General features: G+C 44.9%; 1 protein-coding gene across 4 annotated transcripts in view; it reads right to left on the bottom strand.

Moving 5' to 3' along the window:
- The window catches only part of palld (palladin, cytoskeletal associated protein), a 105,470-nt gene that overhangs the window by 48,438 nt on the left and 39,626 nt on the right, over nucleotides 1–17,406 (bottom strand). For all 4 annotated transcript variants that reach the window (XM_058378911.1, XM_058378914.1, XM_058378912.1 and 1 more), the window contains 4 exons: nucleotides 4,211–4,386; nucleotides 4,011–4,077; nucleotides 566–674; nucleotides 301–369 (listed from right to left, as the gene is read on the bottom strand). In XM_058378911.1, coding sequence (XP_058234894.1) covers nucleotides 301–369; nucleotides 566–674; nucleotides 4,011–4,077; nucleotides 4,211–4,386 — 421 coding nt within the window. The remainder of the gene's footprint in view (nucleotides 1–300; nucleotides 370–565; nucleotides 675–4,010; nucleotides 4,078–4,210; nucleotides 4,387–17,406) is intronic.

Here is a 17,406-nt window from a genome sequence, read left to right as displayed (position 1 = left end):
GCTTAGATTTGTTCTAGGAGGCCTTGAGTTTCAAAAGAAAGTCCTGGGATTACCCTTACCATGAAGTGTGTGTGTGTGTCTGTGTGTGTGTGTGTGTTTGTAAATGTATACGAGAAATTCTTCTGTAAATCCACTGCTCTGTGTTGTGTTAATGCTCAGTGAACGGCAGATGAAAGAAAAGAGAGATGGAGGGAGGGAGGGAGGGACAGGTAGATGGTGGAAGAGCAAAAAAACAAGAAAAGAGATCAATCACTTCCTGTTTTTTGTTTTGTTTTGTTTTGTTTTGTTTTTTGTATTTACCTTGGTGAAGGTAGGGGGAGCTGAGACAAGTCCATCACCAGAATACTGTGAGGAGACAGGGCTCTGAACCTGAGAGAGAGAGAGAGAGAGAGAGATTGCTTCTGTCAATTAAATATTATTATATGTATTCATCTTGCTAAGAAGTGTATCAGATTTCTGTGCATCCTGACATCTGTTACTGTCATTCTTAATGATCTTTCCAGACCCATGTACTTAAAAACCACATGTAAGTGTTCTCGTATGTGTGTGTGTGTGTGTGTCTTACTCTCTGTGACAGTGGCTGGAGCAGTGTGGAGCGGAGTGATGGTTTATCAGGGCTTTTCGGTGAAGATGTACGAATGGTCAAGGACACTGACGCTGTTTTCTTCTGAGCCCTGAGGAAATATCTCAGAGTTACTCAGGAAAACTGCACACACTGGTTATACACAAAAAACAGCTACACAGCTACAGACTTAGAAGAGCTAAAAATAAAACGATTCCATCATCATCATCCGTCACAGATTTTCGTTTACTTCATGCTTCACCTAAAGCGAAAGCGAGTGGGTTCATGCTCCATCAAGGCCGAGTGCGCTTCAAAGACAGAGATGGCTGAAAGACTGAGGTTGGTCTTGGCCTATTAATCCCTAACGGCCGGATGTAGGTCCACAAGGCAGCGACACGGCTTATTAAGTTCGATTCCGTTGAAGAGCCGGGTTCGGCTCTGCTCTTGGGTTTGGTTCTGCTAGATTTCATGTTTTGAGTGCTTCTGCTGAGTCATCATCTTTCTCCTGTCTCTTTGGTGTGGAAGCATTGGTTATTGTGAGAGAATGTTTGGATGGACACATCCCTGGCTAGTGGTCTCTGATTTGGGACGTGACCCTAATGTCAAATCACCAGGAAAGATTTTGTGTTGCTATGTTGGATTGTATAATCAATGTCATCTTGCCAAATCTATATATCACATACATTGTCAAAGGTTTGGGACACCCCTAAAAATCATTGAATCCAGGTGTTGTTTTTCAGGGGTTGGGTTTGGCCTAACAACCCCTGTAAAGGAACTTGACTGACCTGCACAGAGTCCTGACCTCAACCTGATAAAACACCTTTTTAGGACTCTAGGGCTCAGAGACTGCGAACCAGACCTTCTCGTCCAACATCAGTGCCTGACCACATGAATGCACTTCTAGAGGATTGGTCAAAAATTCCCATAAACACACTCCTAAACCTTAAATCCTCTGCTCTAATTCATCCCAAAGGTGTTCTATCAGGTTGAGGTCAGGACACTGCGCAGGCCAGTCAAGTTCCTCCACACCAAACTCACTCACTTTGTGCACTGGTGTGCAGTCATGTTGGAACAGGAAGGGGTCATCCCCAAACTGTTCCCACAAGGTTGGGAGCATGAAATTGTCCAAACTGTCTTGGTATGAAGCTGAAGCATTAAGAGTTCCTTTCAATTCAATTCAATTCAATTCAATTTATTTTGTATAGCGCCTTTTACAATGAACATTATCTCAAAGCAGTTTTACAAAAGAAGAAAATAGAGAAAGGAGAGGGGAAAATGAAAAATAATAATAAAAAAAATAATAATAATTAACTAGAAATAAGAATAAATTATTAAATTCTATAATTAGACTATTTTATCCTATTTTATCCCTAATGAGCAAGCCTGGAACTGATTTCACTGGAACTAAGGCGCCCGAGCCCAACCCCTGAAAAACAACACCTGAACTCAATGATTTGGAGGGGTGTCCAATATAGTAAATGCCCCCCATAAACATAATAACCTGTCATTCCCGCCACAGCTTCCCAACGGGGCTCCAGTCAGGAATACCGCAACTTTGAATTCTTTTGAGCCATTCAGAGGTGGACTTGTTCATGTTCCTCAGCTCATGCTACCACCACCATGTCTGATGATGATCTTATTGTGGAATGCTGCAGTAGCTTTCTGCCAGATGTAACATGCCTTCCAAAAAGTTCCACTTTTGACTCATCAGTCCACAGGACATTTTCCCAGAAGTCTTAGGAGTCATCATGGTGTTCTTATGTTCCTCTTGATTAGAGGTAGTTTTCATCTTGCAGCTCTTCCAATTAAGATTTTTAATGGTGTGGTCATGAATGCTAAGCCTTTCTGAGATGATCGAAGGCCTGCAGTTCCTTAGATTCCTTTGTGACTTCCTGAATGAGTCGTTCATGCATGTTTGGAGGAATTGTGGTGAAAATTCCCAGAATTCTCTGGGAAAATTCATCACGGTTCCATGATTTATTTCATCCAGAATTACAGCCTAGTGTACTACTGAACATATTACAACGTTTTAGTCTACTTCACATTTCTGAAAGCTTTTATTACTTTTATTTTAAGTGATGTTCAGATCTAACAGGGCTGGCAGTAATCAAGGCTCGGTGTATCTAGTCTAAATAGAACCCTGTTTTGATTAATTGATTGATTCCCAGTAACTAGGGGGCAATTACTTTTTCACACAGGGTTACGTTCAGTTGGTCTTGGATAACATTTTTCCTTCAATAAATAAACTAACAATCCTATTGTTAAAAATTCTATTTTGTGTTCACGTCTTATTTTAAATTTAGTTTGAAGATCTGAAACAATGAAGTGTGACAAATATAGAAAAATTGAAGAAATCAGGAAGGGAGCAAATATTTTTTCATGGCACTGTGTCAGGCCCATTTCTCAGGGGTGTATTGTTGTACATATTTCTGTTAGATGAAACTTGCAGAAAGCAGTGTAGATTGCAGTTTGTGGTAGTTTGGATTAAAGCGAGCTAGTTAGGGAGAAACGAGCATGCCGTGTAGCCAGTGCAACCTGAAAAGCGATATTTTTATTATGTTACCTGAGCCAAAAACCACATATTATTCATGCCATGTTGTTTTCTGAAATGGTGTCTCTCACTCTAGAAGTAGATAGAAGCCTGGAGACTGCCCTGGAACATTTTCAAGATGGCCGCCATGTGGACAGACTTTACTAGCATAGCCTAACCTCTCATGTGGAAAAATGTTTTCAGAAGCAATTTTGATCGAACTTTTTCTCAGGTGTAAAAGAAGTAAGCAGGAAATATCTTATTTTGCTTTCTTTGTGTTGGGTAAAGGGCATCGCTGAGGTGTACATAATTATACATGGTGTTACCTGACATCATGAAAACAACAGACAAAAAACATGAAGCTAATCATAAAAACAAGTTTATCGTAAAAACAGCAGGTTTAATGATAAACTGTAAACAGTGTGTTTTGGTGTGTAGGATGACTACACTCTTACACTCTTTCACTCACTCCAGAAACGCTCGAGGATATCCTGGAAACATCGTGCTAGTTTTAAATTCACTAATCCACCATGGAGCAACGTGAGTGCAGTCTCTAACACCGCTAGTGACGTCATTTAGAGCCAGGGACAACGTTGCAACAAATAAAGAAAGAGCGATGGATGTGAGAAAGGGGGATGAAGAAATGATTTTAGGAGAGAAAAAGATGGCTTAAGCGACACCAGCAAATAGCGACAGACGGAGAAATAAAAGAGATTCAGAGAAAGATAAGAGGATTAGAATTCATTAGGAGAGTAATTCACAGAATAGGCACAGAATTCGGAGATTGTGTCTTAGTGTTTTCACTGCTTTATTAGAAAGATATTGCAAGCCTGTTACCTATTATAAAGCTGTTATGAGCGGTATTAATTAGTTTTAAAGGCACTGTCAGGGGTGTCAGAGTCATAGTGAAACACATACTGCGGCATGGCTCCTGACTTAGATTTGGACGCTGATCCTTCCCCGTCTGAGTCTGAAGATGAGGCTCCTGAGGATGGTGATTGAATACGTGAGAACAAGAGCAAGAGAGAGAGAGAGAGAGAGAGAGACTGTAATACATCAGTATACAACTATACAAATGTGTGTATGTATGATTGAGTGCATCTACACAAGATCCCCACCCTCGATGTAGACCTCAGCAGAGGTGTTGTCTGCTCCCAAAGCGTTGGAGGCTACGCAGGTGTACCTGCCCGTGTCGTCCTCAAAAGCCTCAGCAATCACCAGCGTGTGCAGGTCACCATCCTGCCAGATCTGAATATCAGGACAGTGGTGCAGCTCCCGCCCCTCACAGAACCACCTGGCCAATAAGAGAGCAACGTGGGAGGGTTAGCTGTGATGAGCAGCCAACTGCGTCAAACGATAGCCAAAGACAAAGTCACCCAGAGGTCAATCTTTGATCTTTATGACAGTGTACTATTACTGCCTTTTCCCCCACATCCACAAAACCAAATATTTAGTCCCTCAAAGTTCTGCCCGGTGATTATTGATGGGATATGTTGAAGTGGCTGTGACTGTTAAAAGGAAAATCTGTTTGCTTTAGGTGGAAGGGTTACAGCTGTGGCGTTCCTTACAATCTGTTAAAAGCAGAACAATTGAACTGCTTTGGTTGGAAATTACTCAGCAAACACTCATATGCTAGCTAATACAGGCGAGTAACAGAGGATGTGAAAACAGCTTAGAAATAAATAACTGAGACAAGGCACTCATATATCTCTGAGTACTGATCTATGGTGGGGAAGCTTTAGAGACTTTATTTGACCACTAGGACTCTACATTTAATAAATCTGGGTGGATTAAGTATTATTCTCATTGAAGTCTACTAATCTAGTTACACCATCAGGACTGTAGTTATCATTTAATACTGGTCAATAATATTTTATTATGTCACGGATTGGATGGAGGCAGATGGAAGTGTGAAGTATTTAAACACAAGTTAAACACAAAGACTTGGATTACGTAACAAACACAAACATAAATAAGACAACCATGAAATATACACATGCATGGCATGGATACGACAACATAAAACAATAACAGACACTAGACCAAGAGTATTTAGGTGATTGTGATCATGTGACTTGGTGTGTGATGTGAACATGTGGTGTGCAGTGGATGATGGTTCTGTAGTCCTGGGCTACTATCAGTGCTAACTTGATATGACCCTCCCTTGATGTGTTTACTCAGCCTTTTACAGGGTCCTGGACTTCCAGGTAAGATATCCATAGTCTGACCAAACATGATTACCAGTGCAATAGGCCAAAGTCAGGGAAAGGGCAGAGTCACTAGGCAGAGCGAAGTTTCCAGGCAAGGAAAGTTTCCAGTTTCACTAGGCAGAGAGTCGTTTGCAGGTCCACCTCATCATCCTCTGTCCAGGGCATCTCTTAGGATTTTGCCCCAGTTAACCTTTGATAACCACTGATGGTTAACCAGTTAACCATCTCTTGAGAGATCCCGGTCTGTCTCTGTCATTGGCTGAGTTGGTGAGGTAGCCCCTCAATGCTAAATCCATTAAGGCAGACAATCAAAATCTGTCCTAGGTTAAAATGCTCATTGTGTGCCCAAGCCATGGTTCCACAAACTCTTCCAGCAGGGAAACCTGTTCCTTTGCCCACACTGCAGTGACCCTGGTCTCACCTGGTGGACAACTTCATCCCATCCTCCCTGAATGTCTGACCCACACCATTGTTGTGGTGATTGTTAACTGGTTCTATAAATCCTTGTGCCTTTCGCCCTTAGCCGGTCGACAAAATGGTGTTCACTCATGTTTTTCTTTACTTGACACTGTGAGTGACAGGGGCTCAGATCTGAGCTGAGAACCAACAGGGCTCAGTTCCTTCCCTGGGCTGAGTATGCTCAGAACCCTCTAGAAGTCACTCTGCTAAACCCATTCCAGTGTGTGCTCTAAGTACACTTACTCACCACAAAGACTTTCCAGGCTTTTGTTCATTGCTCGTGTTTTTCTGGTTTTGACTTTGTTTGTTCCTGATTTTAACGAGTTTGGATTTGTCTAGCTATTTTGGTATTTGCTTATTGCCTGATCCCCTGCCTGGTTTTGAATTTGTTCTTGCCTATAATTTTAGATTGGCTGCTAAACTTTAAACCTCACCTGTGCTCACATTCATCTCCTCCACCTGACGGGTTTAGCTTTCTCTACTTTTTACTGAAAGGGATTGGCCGATCCCTTCAGGAGGTGAACTAAACACATTGGTGCTTTTGTCCTAGAGTCTAATCAAAATATAAGCACTCTGTTGTCTCTTCTGTAGCTGAGAACAGAGCAAATGACTAAACCAGGAGACACCCGTATGACACCCGCCTAACCCTGCAGACCTGGAGAAAACTTCTTTCTCGGACAAGTGCTTTGGGCCACAGTACAACCTTCACATTTCTAATCTTCTGCTTATTCCCATGATCAATTCAATTCAATTTTATTTGTATAGCACCTTTTACAATGGACATTGTCTCACAGCAGCTTTACAACAGAAAAGAAATTAAATTATTAAGCTGTTTTATCCCTAATGAGAAGCCTGTGGCGAAGGTGGTGAGGAAAAACTCCCTGTGATGATATGAGGAAGAAACCTTGAGAGGAACCAGGCTCAGAAGGGAACCTCATCCTCATTTGGGTAACACTGGACAGTAAATAATGCACTGTAACTAATTAATGTCCTTTCTACAACAGCAATCAAGGGCCCAGATCAGATGCCATTAGAGAAATCATCACTGTCTGTTACTCAGACTCATTCAGACTGAGCTTTACATAGCTTTATTAATGCACCACCAGCAGTGCTGACAATTTCCCCTCACTAAAAATCTAATGTGTGGTTGTGGTTTTCCATGTATGTTGCTTTTCTTCTGAAAAGCATTTCCTTATGACGTTAGTGCCCCTGTTAGCTAACAGTGCTTCATCATGACACATTTGATTGGTATTCAGACAGTGACAGGATCCACTAGATTTATGTGTGCAGATGGCAGAGGAAAACATCCAGGTGTCTCACACACATGCCTGGGAGACTCCACACTTCGGTGTGACGCATAGGTCTGAGAATAATAAAGGACAAAGTCAATGTGTTTTACTCACACTCAGACAGACTTGCATGCAGAAACAAACACAGTGGAGCACATGAACATGAACCGGTGACCTGAGATGGCCTTTTGCCTTTTCCATATATCGCAGCCCCTGGAGACACACCCGTCAAAAGTGTAGACCTGCTCCCTCTCTGACACGCCCCAAGGGTACAAGAACTAAGACTTACGGGAAACACAGTTTTCCTGTCCCCTTCACACACACACACAGACACACACACACACAGAGATAAAGATATTTTATCGGCGCTGTAGGCCTCCCAGCCGACAAAACAGCTGTTAAAAGGATTGGCAAGGCTCAGAACATTCCAGAACATTATTAAGACTTCTATAAAGAAGCCCAATAATGTGGCGCCTTTCAGATCAGATCATTTTCCTCTCTCTTCATCATTCTTTATGTGCATAGTTTATCCGTTTCAAGGCTTGTTTCCTGACGATCTGCAAGAATGTAAAGAGATTTGCCATGTATCTGATCTCTGTTTCTCAGAGAGTGAAGGATTTTTACACATTCCACAACACCTCGAAGAACTCTTGTAAATATTGAAGGAAATATTTGGTTCAGCTCTTCTTTCTAACACCATCATGCCAGGTCCACACCTCAGACTCATGACCATTAACCCAATCACTTCGGCCTCATCACCTTTCTAGTGGTCAAGCTATTTACATTTTTTTGTACACCAGCATTCGGTTTCAGTGGTGATTGGAATTATGGGACATTTTCAAATCATAAATCATAAAGTATAAATAAATAAATTCTTTTCTGGCTGTGAGTCTGATATAAAAACGAGTCAGGACTTTACACAGAACTTTAGTCGTTGAAGATAAACACCTATACAACATATAAATGATGCTTTTTTGATCAAAGATGCAATAAACAATATACAACTATTTTATAGTATATGGATTCTCCTGACAGGAGACGTAAGCAGACACACAGAGGTGAAAACTAATTCCATTGATATAATTAAATATAATAAAAATGTCATTTTGTCAGTTATGCATGGACAGAAATAAAGTTCAACCAAGTCTTTCTGCACTGTGAACAAAAAAATAACAATAATTAATCAGGAATGCGAGCCAGGATCCAAATCCCAGGATGTCTGATGTGGTTAACTGACATTTTCTTCTTGTCCTGCCCCATAATTACAAAAGACTTTTACTAGGTCTCGTACACTTCCTGGGAAATTACGGGGACATCACTTGCACCTTTAAAACATTAGCACAGTGGCATGTCAGCAAATGGAGAAGCAAATTTGAAGAAGATTTTAACCCTTCGTTCTTCGTCCAGGGAAATGTATTGGATAGGATGCAACAGACTTTGTGGTGAAGAACAAACTAAAGTGGGGTTAGGGTTAGTGCTGCAGTCGGGTTGAGGTGGGAGGTGAGGTGAGAAGCCTCCTGGGCATCACTGGAGCTCGGAAAAGGCAAGCCATCAGGAGAGCTACCTGAAGCAGCAGAGAGAGCACAAACCGTGGTCTAAGTGTGCCTAATATTTAAAAAATGTGACTTGCATTGCCATGTGAATGTGAATATGTGTGTGTCCAGGTTAAACCAGGGTTCCTCAAATCTTGCCCTGGAGGGTCAATCCACTGCAGAGTTTAGCTCCAACCCTGATCACACTCCTCTACCTGTGATTTTTCTAATGATCCTGAAGACACTGATTAGCGTGCTCAGGTGTGTTTGATTAAGGTTCAAGCTAAACTCTGCAGGAAAGTGGATCTCGTGGACCAGATTTGAGGATCCCTGGTTTAAAAGATCCACACCTGATTGACACAAAGCTCAAACCTTCTAGTAAAGACACTGGAAATCAGCACCAGGTCAGATGCAAGTGTTTCAGCGCTGACTCAACAAATCCCACAACCATCCCACAGCCAGGCCTTCGGTGAGAGCCACCATTTGGCCCCAGATGTTCATACCATACACACAGCACCAGTCCAAAAATAACTCCACACCTTCTCCTCATGTAGACAGAAGACAGAGGCCCCGGTGCAGCTGCTGTTATTGGAGGTTAATGACAGAGGAGGGGAGAGGAGTTGTTCAGTCTCAGGTGAAGAACACTAAAAGTGAGCTGTGATGGATAATAAAAAGCGAGCATGATGGATCATAGGAAATGGAGTTTTTACACAGGGATTGACAGAAAGGGGAGATTTTTTTCTTCTTCTTGTTTTCCTTCTAATAATTATCAGAGACATTTACAGGCTAAGGTCATCAGTTGATCGCCATCCAATTGCATTTTTTTGTGTGTGTTTTTTTTAGGTCAGAGATACAGACATTTTCTGTATGTTGTCATCTTTCTGTCTCACTTCCTGACATGGCTGTTTTAATGCAAAACAGAACCGTGACTCATTCATACAGTAAAGTACGGCGTGTGAGAAGAAGGTGGTGAAGATTTTGTTTGCTCAAAGTCAGACCGCAAGTTTGTGTGGTTTCAGATCACTTCGCTGATTAGACCAGAACAGAGTGAGCACGCTTGCACGCTCCCTTCAAGTCAGGCGTCGGAGGACGTTTCTTCTCACGGCTCTTTCATCCTCCTCGAGCTGTCCTTAGAGTCAAACTCTCAGCTCATTTGTCTTCATCACTGACTGGCTCATCTTTCTGCTAAACTTTGTCATTTTGTACGTTTCAAGGGCTTGAAACTCGATGAAAGAAAGTGGAGACTCTTGGGCTCTCCACACACACACACACACACACACAGATCACAGTCATCAACATAGACTCTATGCTCTTAAATCCATTCATCAAACAATAATCTTAAACAGTGACTCTGGCACTCAAAAGCCATCACTTATTAACGACTCCAAGACTCCAAGGCATCAGGCGTGACCGTGCACGAGAAAGGAGATTGTTCGTAACCACGGTAACAATCACAGACCGAACAAACTAGAGTAATGTATTTACAATAAACACCAAAGAAAATCTGCAGAAACTCTAGACTGAAACCAGATGAGCATTTTTTTCCACTTAAAGCTAAGTTCTAAACAGAAATCAGAACCCTCGGAAATCTCAGAGTTATCCTTTCTTCTAGACAGACAGACGGAAATACAAAAGTTCTCCTTCTCACCGTATGTCTATCTGGGTTACTTCTAGAACAAAAGACTGAAGCGATCTCACATGACTTTTTCTTGAGTTTCAACAGATCGCAACACATTGTGTTAAAACCTGCCAAGTTCTTTCAATTACACGATCAAATTCCCTCCGAGCGCTTTACTGTACTCACAGAGAGAAGTACTTTTCATATCCGTGACTAAGGATATTTGTAGAAATAAACACTAGTCTTTTTATTGCTAGTATCAAGTAGGTACACTATTTTATACTGGTCTATTAAATACCAGGTCTACTTATTTAAGGTCCACAATTTATATCATATATTAGTTTTTTATGTACATGATATGCTTCAATTATGATTTTCATCAAGCATTAACTAAAGAAAACTGTATTTAGGAAACTGTAATTAAGTCCAGTTTTACTTGAAGTAAGAAACCTAGTCCTTTACACTCTTCAGACTTTAGACTTCTTCAGCAGTCACTTTAATATATAAACTGGCGCAGTAAACCAACCACGGCGATAAGCGTACGCAAAGTGTTTGCTTTAGTGTCAATTAACAAGCTCCTAGGTGATGAAGTGGTAAAACATTTGCCTTGTGCTCATGAGACTGCATGGAATAACCCTACTCATGCCACTCTTTCTCTCTTCTCTTTAATCTCTCACGACAAAATCTCACATATTTCCTCTCAGTCCATTTCTGGGTCTTAATTGCTAAATTATCTCAATGAAACCTGATGATATCCTGAGACGGTAAAGAAAGACAATCCTTTGTGATTTTATATGTAAGCATGTCCAGAGAAAGGTGCTCAGATATCTAATACACATCTCAGGTGAAATATAAGTCAAATATCTGGATTTTCTTGCTCGCAAACAAGGAAGGTGTAAGTCATTATAATGTGTGTGTGTTGTTTATTGAGACAAAGGAGAAATAATCTCTAAAATATGACCTTTATCAACTGAGTTGCTCTGAAAATAACTCACATTTTTTCATACTTCAAACTAGATATTTTTTCTTATCACACACACAACACAACAAACACACAGTAGTTTTGCAACACTGCCCATCGAAGGCTATGTTTGGACTTCCAGATCAGTTAACTGTCCAGAAGAAGTTATTACCTCACCTTCTCATGCATAGTGGCTAAAAGTTACAGCCTTTTTTCTTAAACTTGAAAAAATGATATACACAGTAAAAGGTGACCTTTTATTTCCTTCAGGTTTGCTGAGTTTAAACCTTAAAGTTCTTACAATAAAAATAGAACTAGAATTACTTGTGTTAATTACTTAGATAGATAGATAGATAGATAGATAGATAGATAGATAGATAGATAGATAGATAGATAGATAGATAGATAGATAGATAGATAGATAGAGTAAATTGCAGATGTGTGGAATTGGAGTTAAAATGTGTAATTTCTGAAATACACACATCCCCTCCTCTCAGCTATGTTGCACATCATCATTACATCTAAAAATACTAAAGTCATAAACACATCCCTGATATTGCAGTACAGTGTAACAGAGCTCTGTTTACACCACATCTGAGCCATCCCTATAAACATCTCCATTCTTTGTCCTATGACATTTTCTCCTCTAATGCACACCTCACAGAGAGCAGCCTTTCTGCATGGAGGAGCTAATCGCTCTCAGATTACTACTCTAACTTCAGATAATTACTGTGCTTTTATCAAAACGTCTAACTTCCTCCCAGATAATAAACATGCGTAGTTCCACTCGCAGTAAATAGAGTACAGGAGACACACTGAGACTGCAGGAGACACACTGAGACTGCAGGAGACACACAGAGACTGCAGGAGACACACAGAGACTGCAGGAGACACACTGAGACTGCAGGAGACACACAGAGACTGCAGGAGACACACAGAGACTGCAGGAGACACACTGAGACTGCAGGAGACACACTGAGACTGCAGGAGACACACTGAGACTGCAAGAGTCAGTAGCAGACACACTGAGGCTGCAGGAGACACACTGAGACTGCAGGAGACACACTGAGGCTGCAGGAGACACACTGAGGCTGCAGGAGACACACTGAGACTGCAGGAGACACACTGAGACTGCAGGAGACACACAGAGACTGCAGGAGACACACTGAGACTGCAAGAGTCAGTAGCAGACACACTGAGGCTGCAGGAGACACACTGAGGCTGCAGGAGACACACTGAGGCTGCAGGAGACACACAGAGACTGCATGAGACACACTGAGGCTGCAGGAGACACACTGAGGCTGCAGGAGACACACTGAGGCTGCAGGAGACACACAGAGACTGCAGGAGACACACTGAGGCTGCAGGAGACACACTGAGGCTGCAGGAGACACACTGAGGCTGCAGGAGACACACTGAGACTGCAGGAGACACACTGAGACTGCAGGAGACACACAGAGACTGCAGGAGACACACTGAGACTGCAAGAGTCAGTAGCAGACACACTGAGGCTGCAGGAGACACACTGAGGCTGCAGGAGACACACTGAGGCTGCAGGAGACACACAGAGACTGCATGAGACACACTGAGGCTGCAGGAGACACACAGAGACTGCAGGAGACACACAGAGACTGCAGGAGACACACTGAGACTGCAGGAGACACACTGAGACTGCAAGAGTCAGTAGCAGACACACTGAGGCTGCAGGAGACACACAGAGACTGCAGGAGACACACTGAGACTGCAGGAGACACACAGAGACTGCAGGAGACACACTGAGACTGCAAGAGTCAGTAGCAGACACACTGAGGCTGCAGGAGACACACTGAGACTGCAGGAGACACACTGAGACTGCAGGAGACACACAGAGACTGCAGGAGACACACTGAGACTGCAAGAGTCAGTAGCAGACACACTGAGGCTGCAGGAGACACACTGAGACTGCAGGAGACACACTGAGGCTGCAGGAGACACACTGAGGCTGCAGGAGACACACTGAGACTGCAGGAGACACACTGAGACTGCAGGAGACACACAGAGACTGCAGGAGACACACTGAGACTGCAGGAGACACACAGAGACTGCAGGAGACACACTGAGACTGCAAGAGTCAGTAGCAGACACACTGAGGCTGCAGGAGACACACTGAGACTGCAGGAGACACACTGAGGCTGCAGGAGACACACTGAGGCTGCAGGAGACACACTGAGACTGCAGGAGACACACTGAGACTGCAGGAGACACACAGAGACTGCAGGAGACACACTGAGACTGCAAGAGTCAGTAGCAGACACACTGAGGCTGCAGGAGACACACTGAGGCTGCAGGAGACACACAGAGACTGCAGGAGACACACAGAGACTGCAGGAGACACACAGAGACTGCAGGAGACACACAGAGACTGCAGGAGACACACTGAGGCTGCAGGAGACACACAGAGACTGCAGGAGACACACAGAGACTGCAGGAGACACACAGAGACTGCAGGAGACACACAGAGACTGCAGGAGACACACTGAGGCTGCAGGAGACACACAGAGACTGCAGGAGACACACAGAGACTGCAGGAGACACACTGAGGCTGCAGGAGACACACAGAGACTGCAGGAGACACACTGAGACTGCAGGAGACACACAGAGACTGCAGGAGACACACAGAGACTGCAGGAGACACACTGAGGCTGCAGGAGACACACAGAGACTGCAGGAGACACACAGAGACTGCAGGAGACACACTGAGGCTGCAGGAGACACACAGAGACTGCAGGAGACACACTGAGACTGCAGGAGACACACAGAGACTGCAGGAGACACACTGAGGCTGCAGGAGACACACTGAGACTGCAGGAGACACACTGCGTCAGTATGTAGGGTCTGTGGCAGTGTTTATATAGTCACGCTCAGTGTTTAAATGGCCAGAGAGGGAAACTCTGACTTATATAAACCCTTACTGTACAACACCATCTCACCTGAACTGTGTATTTACTGAACAAACTTATTAAGAATAGGGATGTTCTGAGAATTTGTTTTGTGCTCTGAATTTATGAGAGAGAGAGAGAGAGAGAGAGAGAGGCTGTGAGAGAGAGAGAGAGAGAGAGAGAGAGACAGAGAGAGAGGCTGTGAGAGAGAGAGAGAGAGAGAGAGACAGAGAGCGAGGCTGTGTGTGTGTGTGTGTGTGTGTGTGTGTGAGAGAGAGAGAGAGAGAGAGAGAGAGAGAGAGAGAGGCTGTGAGAGAGAGAGAGAGAGAGACAGAGAGAGAGGCTGGGAGAGAGAGAGAGAGAGAGAGAGAGAGCGAGGCTGTGAGAGAGAGAGAGAGAGAGAGAGACAGAGAGAGAGGCTGTGAGAGAGAGAGAGAGAGAGAGAGAGAGAGAGAGACAGAGAGCGAGGCTGTGTGTGTGTGTGTGTTTTTGTGTGTGTGTGTGAGAGAGAGAGAGAGAGAGAGAGAGAGAGAGAGAGAGGCTGTGTGTGTGTGTGAGAGAGAGAGAGAGAAAGAGAGAGAGAGAGACAGAGAGAGAGAGAGAGACAGAGAGCGAGGCTCTGTGTGTGTGTGTGTGTTTGTGTGTGTGTGTGTGAGAGAGAGAGAGAGACAGAGAGAGAGGCTGTGTGTGTGTGTGAGAGAGAGAGAGAGAGAGAGAGAGAGAGAGAGACAGAGAGCAAGGCTGTGTGTGTGTGTGTTTGTGTGTGTGTGTGAGAGAGAGAGAGAGAGACAGAGAGAGAGGCTGTGTGTGTGTGTGTGTGTGAGAGAGAGAGAGAGAGAGAGAGAGACAGAGAGAGAGGCTGTGTGTGTGTGTGTGTGTGTGTGTGAGAGAGAGAGAGAGAGAGACAGAGAGAGAGGCTGTGTGTGTGTGTGTGTGTGTGAGAGAGAGAGAGAGAGAGAGAGAGAGAGACAGAGAGAGAGGCTGTGTGTGTGTGTGTGTGTGTGTGAGAGAGAGAGAGAGAGACAGAGAGACAGAGAGAGAGGCTGTGTGTGTGTGTGTGTGTGAGAGAGAGAGACAGAGAGACAGAGAGAGAGGCTGTGTGGTTTGGCCGTGACATAGCCTTCTATTTCAAATTTCCATGCTGAGCAGAAAATATGAGGTGAGTGAGTGAGTGAGGGAGTGAGTGAGGGAGTGAGTGAGGGAGTGAGTGAATGAGTGAGGGAGTGAGTGAGTGAGGGAGTGAGTGAGTGAGTGAGTGATGGAGTGAGTGAGTGAGTGAGTGAGGGAGTGAGTGAGTGAGTGAGTGAGTGATGGAGTGAGTGAGGGAGGGAGTGAATGAGTGAGGGAGTGAGTGAGTGAGGGAGTGAGTGAGTGAGGGAGTGAGTGAGTGAGTGAGTGATGGAGTGAGTGAGTGAGTGAGTGAGTGAGGGAGTGAGTGAGTGAGTGAGTGAGGGAGTGAGTGAGTGAGTGAGGGAGGGAGTGAGGGAGTGAGTGAGTGAGTGAGTGAGTGAGGGAGGGAGGGAGGGAGGGAGGGAGGGAGGGAGGGAGTGAGTGAGTGAGTGAGTGAGGGAGTGAGTGAGTGAGGGAGTGAGTGAGTGAGGGAGGGAGGGAGTGAGTGAGTGAGGGAGGGAGGGAGTGAGGGAGGGAGTGAGTGAGGGAGTGAGGGAGTGAGTGATGGAGGGAGGGAGTGAGTGAGTGAGGGAGTGAGTGAGTGAGTGAGGGAGTGAGTGAGGGAGGGAGTGAGTGAGTGAGTGAGTGATGGAGTGAGTGAGTGATGGAGTGAGTGAGTGAATGAGTGAGTGAGTGAGTGATGGAGTGAGTGAGTGAGTGAGTGAGTGATGGAGTGAGTGAGTGAGTGAGTGAGTGAGTGAGGGAGTGAGTGAGTGAGTGAGGGAGTGAGTGAGGGAGTGAGTGAGTGAGTGAGTGAGTGATGGAGTGAGGGAGTGAGTGAGTGAGGGAGTGAGTGAGTGATGGAGTGAGGGAGTGAGTGAGTGAGGGAGTGAGTGAGTGAGGGAGTGAGGGAGTGAGTGAGGGAGTGAGTGAGTGAGTGAGTGAGTGAGTGAGGGAGTGAGTGAGTGAGTGAGTGAGTGAGGGAGTGAGTGAGTGAGTGAGGGAGGGAGTGAGTGAGTGAGGGAGTGAGTGAGTGAGTGAGTGAGTGAGTGAGTGAGTGAGGGAGTGAGTGAGTGAGGGAGTGAGGGAGTGAGGGAGTGAGTGAGGGAGTGAGTGAGGGAGTGAGTGAGGGAGTGAGTGAGTGAGGGAGTGAGTGAGTGAGGGAGTGAGTGAGGGAGTGAGTGATGGAGTGAGTGAGTGAGTGAGTGAGTGAGTGAGTGAGGGAGTGAGTGAGTGAGTGAGGGAGTGAGTGAGTGAGTGAGTGATGGAGTGAGTGAGTGAGGGAGGGAGGGAGGGAGTGAGTGAGTGAGTGATGGAGTGAGGGAGTGAGTGAGTGATGGAGTGAGTGAGTGAGTGAGGGAGGGAGGGAGGGAGTGAGTGAGTGAGTGAGTGAGGGAGTGAGTGAGTGAGGGAGTGAGTGAGTGATGGAGTGAGTGAGTGAGGGAGTGAGTGAGGGAGTGAGTGAGTGAGTGAGTGAGTGAGGGAGTGAGTGAGTGATGGAGTGATGGAGTGAGTGAGTGATGGAGTGATGGAGTGAGTGAGTGAGGGAGTGAGTGAGTGATGGAGTGAGGGAGTGATGGAGTGAGGGAGTGAGTGAGTGATGGAGTGAGTGAGTGAGGGAGTGAGTGAGTGATGGAGTGAGGGAGTGAGTGAGTGATGGAGTGAGTGAGTGAGTGAGTGAGTGAGTGAGGGAGTGAGTGAGTGAGGGAGTGAGGGAGTGAGTGAGTGAGTGAGTGAGGGAGTGAGTGAGTGAGGGAGTGAGTGAGTGAGTGAGTGAGTGAGAGAGGGAGTGAGGGAGTGAGTGAGGGAGTGAGTGAGTGAGGGAGTGAGTGAGTGAGGGAGTGAGTGAGTGAGTGAGGGAGTGAGTGAGTGAGTGAGTGAGGGAGTGAGTGAGTGAGGGAGTGAGTGAGTGAGTGAGTGAGGGAGTGAGTGAGTGAGTGAGTGAGTGAGGGAGTGAGTGAGTGAGTGAGTGAGGGAGTGAGTGAGTGAGTGAGTGAGGGAGTGAGTGAGGGAGTGAGTGAGTGAGTGAGTGAGTGATGGAGTGAGTGAGTGAGGGAGTGAGTGAGTTGCTGCACTCTGTGTGCACATTAAGTCTTTTTGGTATGTCTGTGCACGCATCTGTCAATCAGTCCATTTGCAATTCCGGCCTGGAGCTCAGGTGTAACCGTTACTGCACGTGTATAACACACATCTCCACAGCCGTATCCTCCCTCAGAT

Source organism: Hemibagrus wyckioides, linkage group LG25 (genome assembly GCF_019097595.1).
Source record: "Hemibagrus wyckioides isolate EC202008001 linkage group LG25, SWU_Hwy_1.0, whole genome shotgun sequence".
Lineage (NCBI taxonomy): Eukaryota > Metazoa > Chordata > Actinopteri > Siluriformes > Bagridae > Hemibagrus > Hemibagrus wyckioides.
Note: the sequence above shows the minus strand (reverse complement) of the source record. Positions and strands in the feature narration are given on the sequence as shown.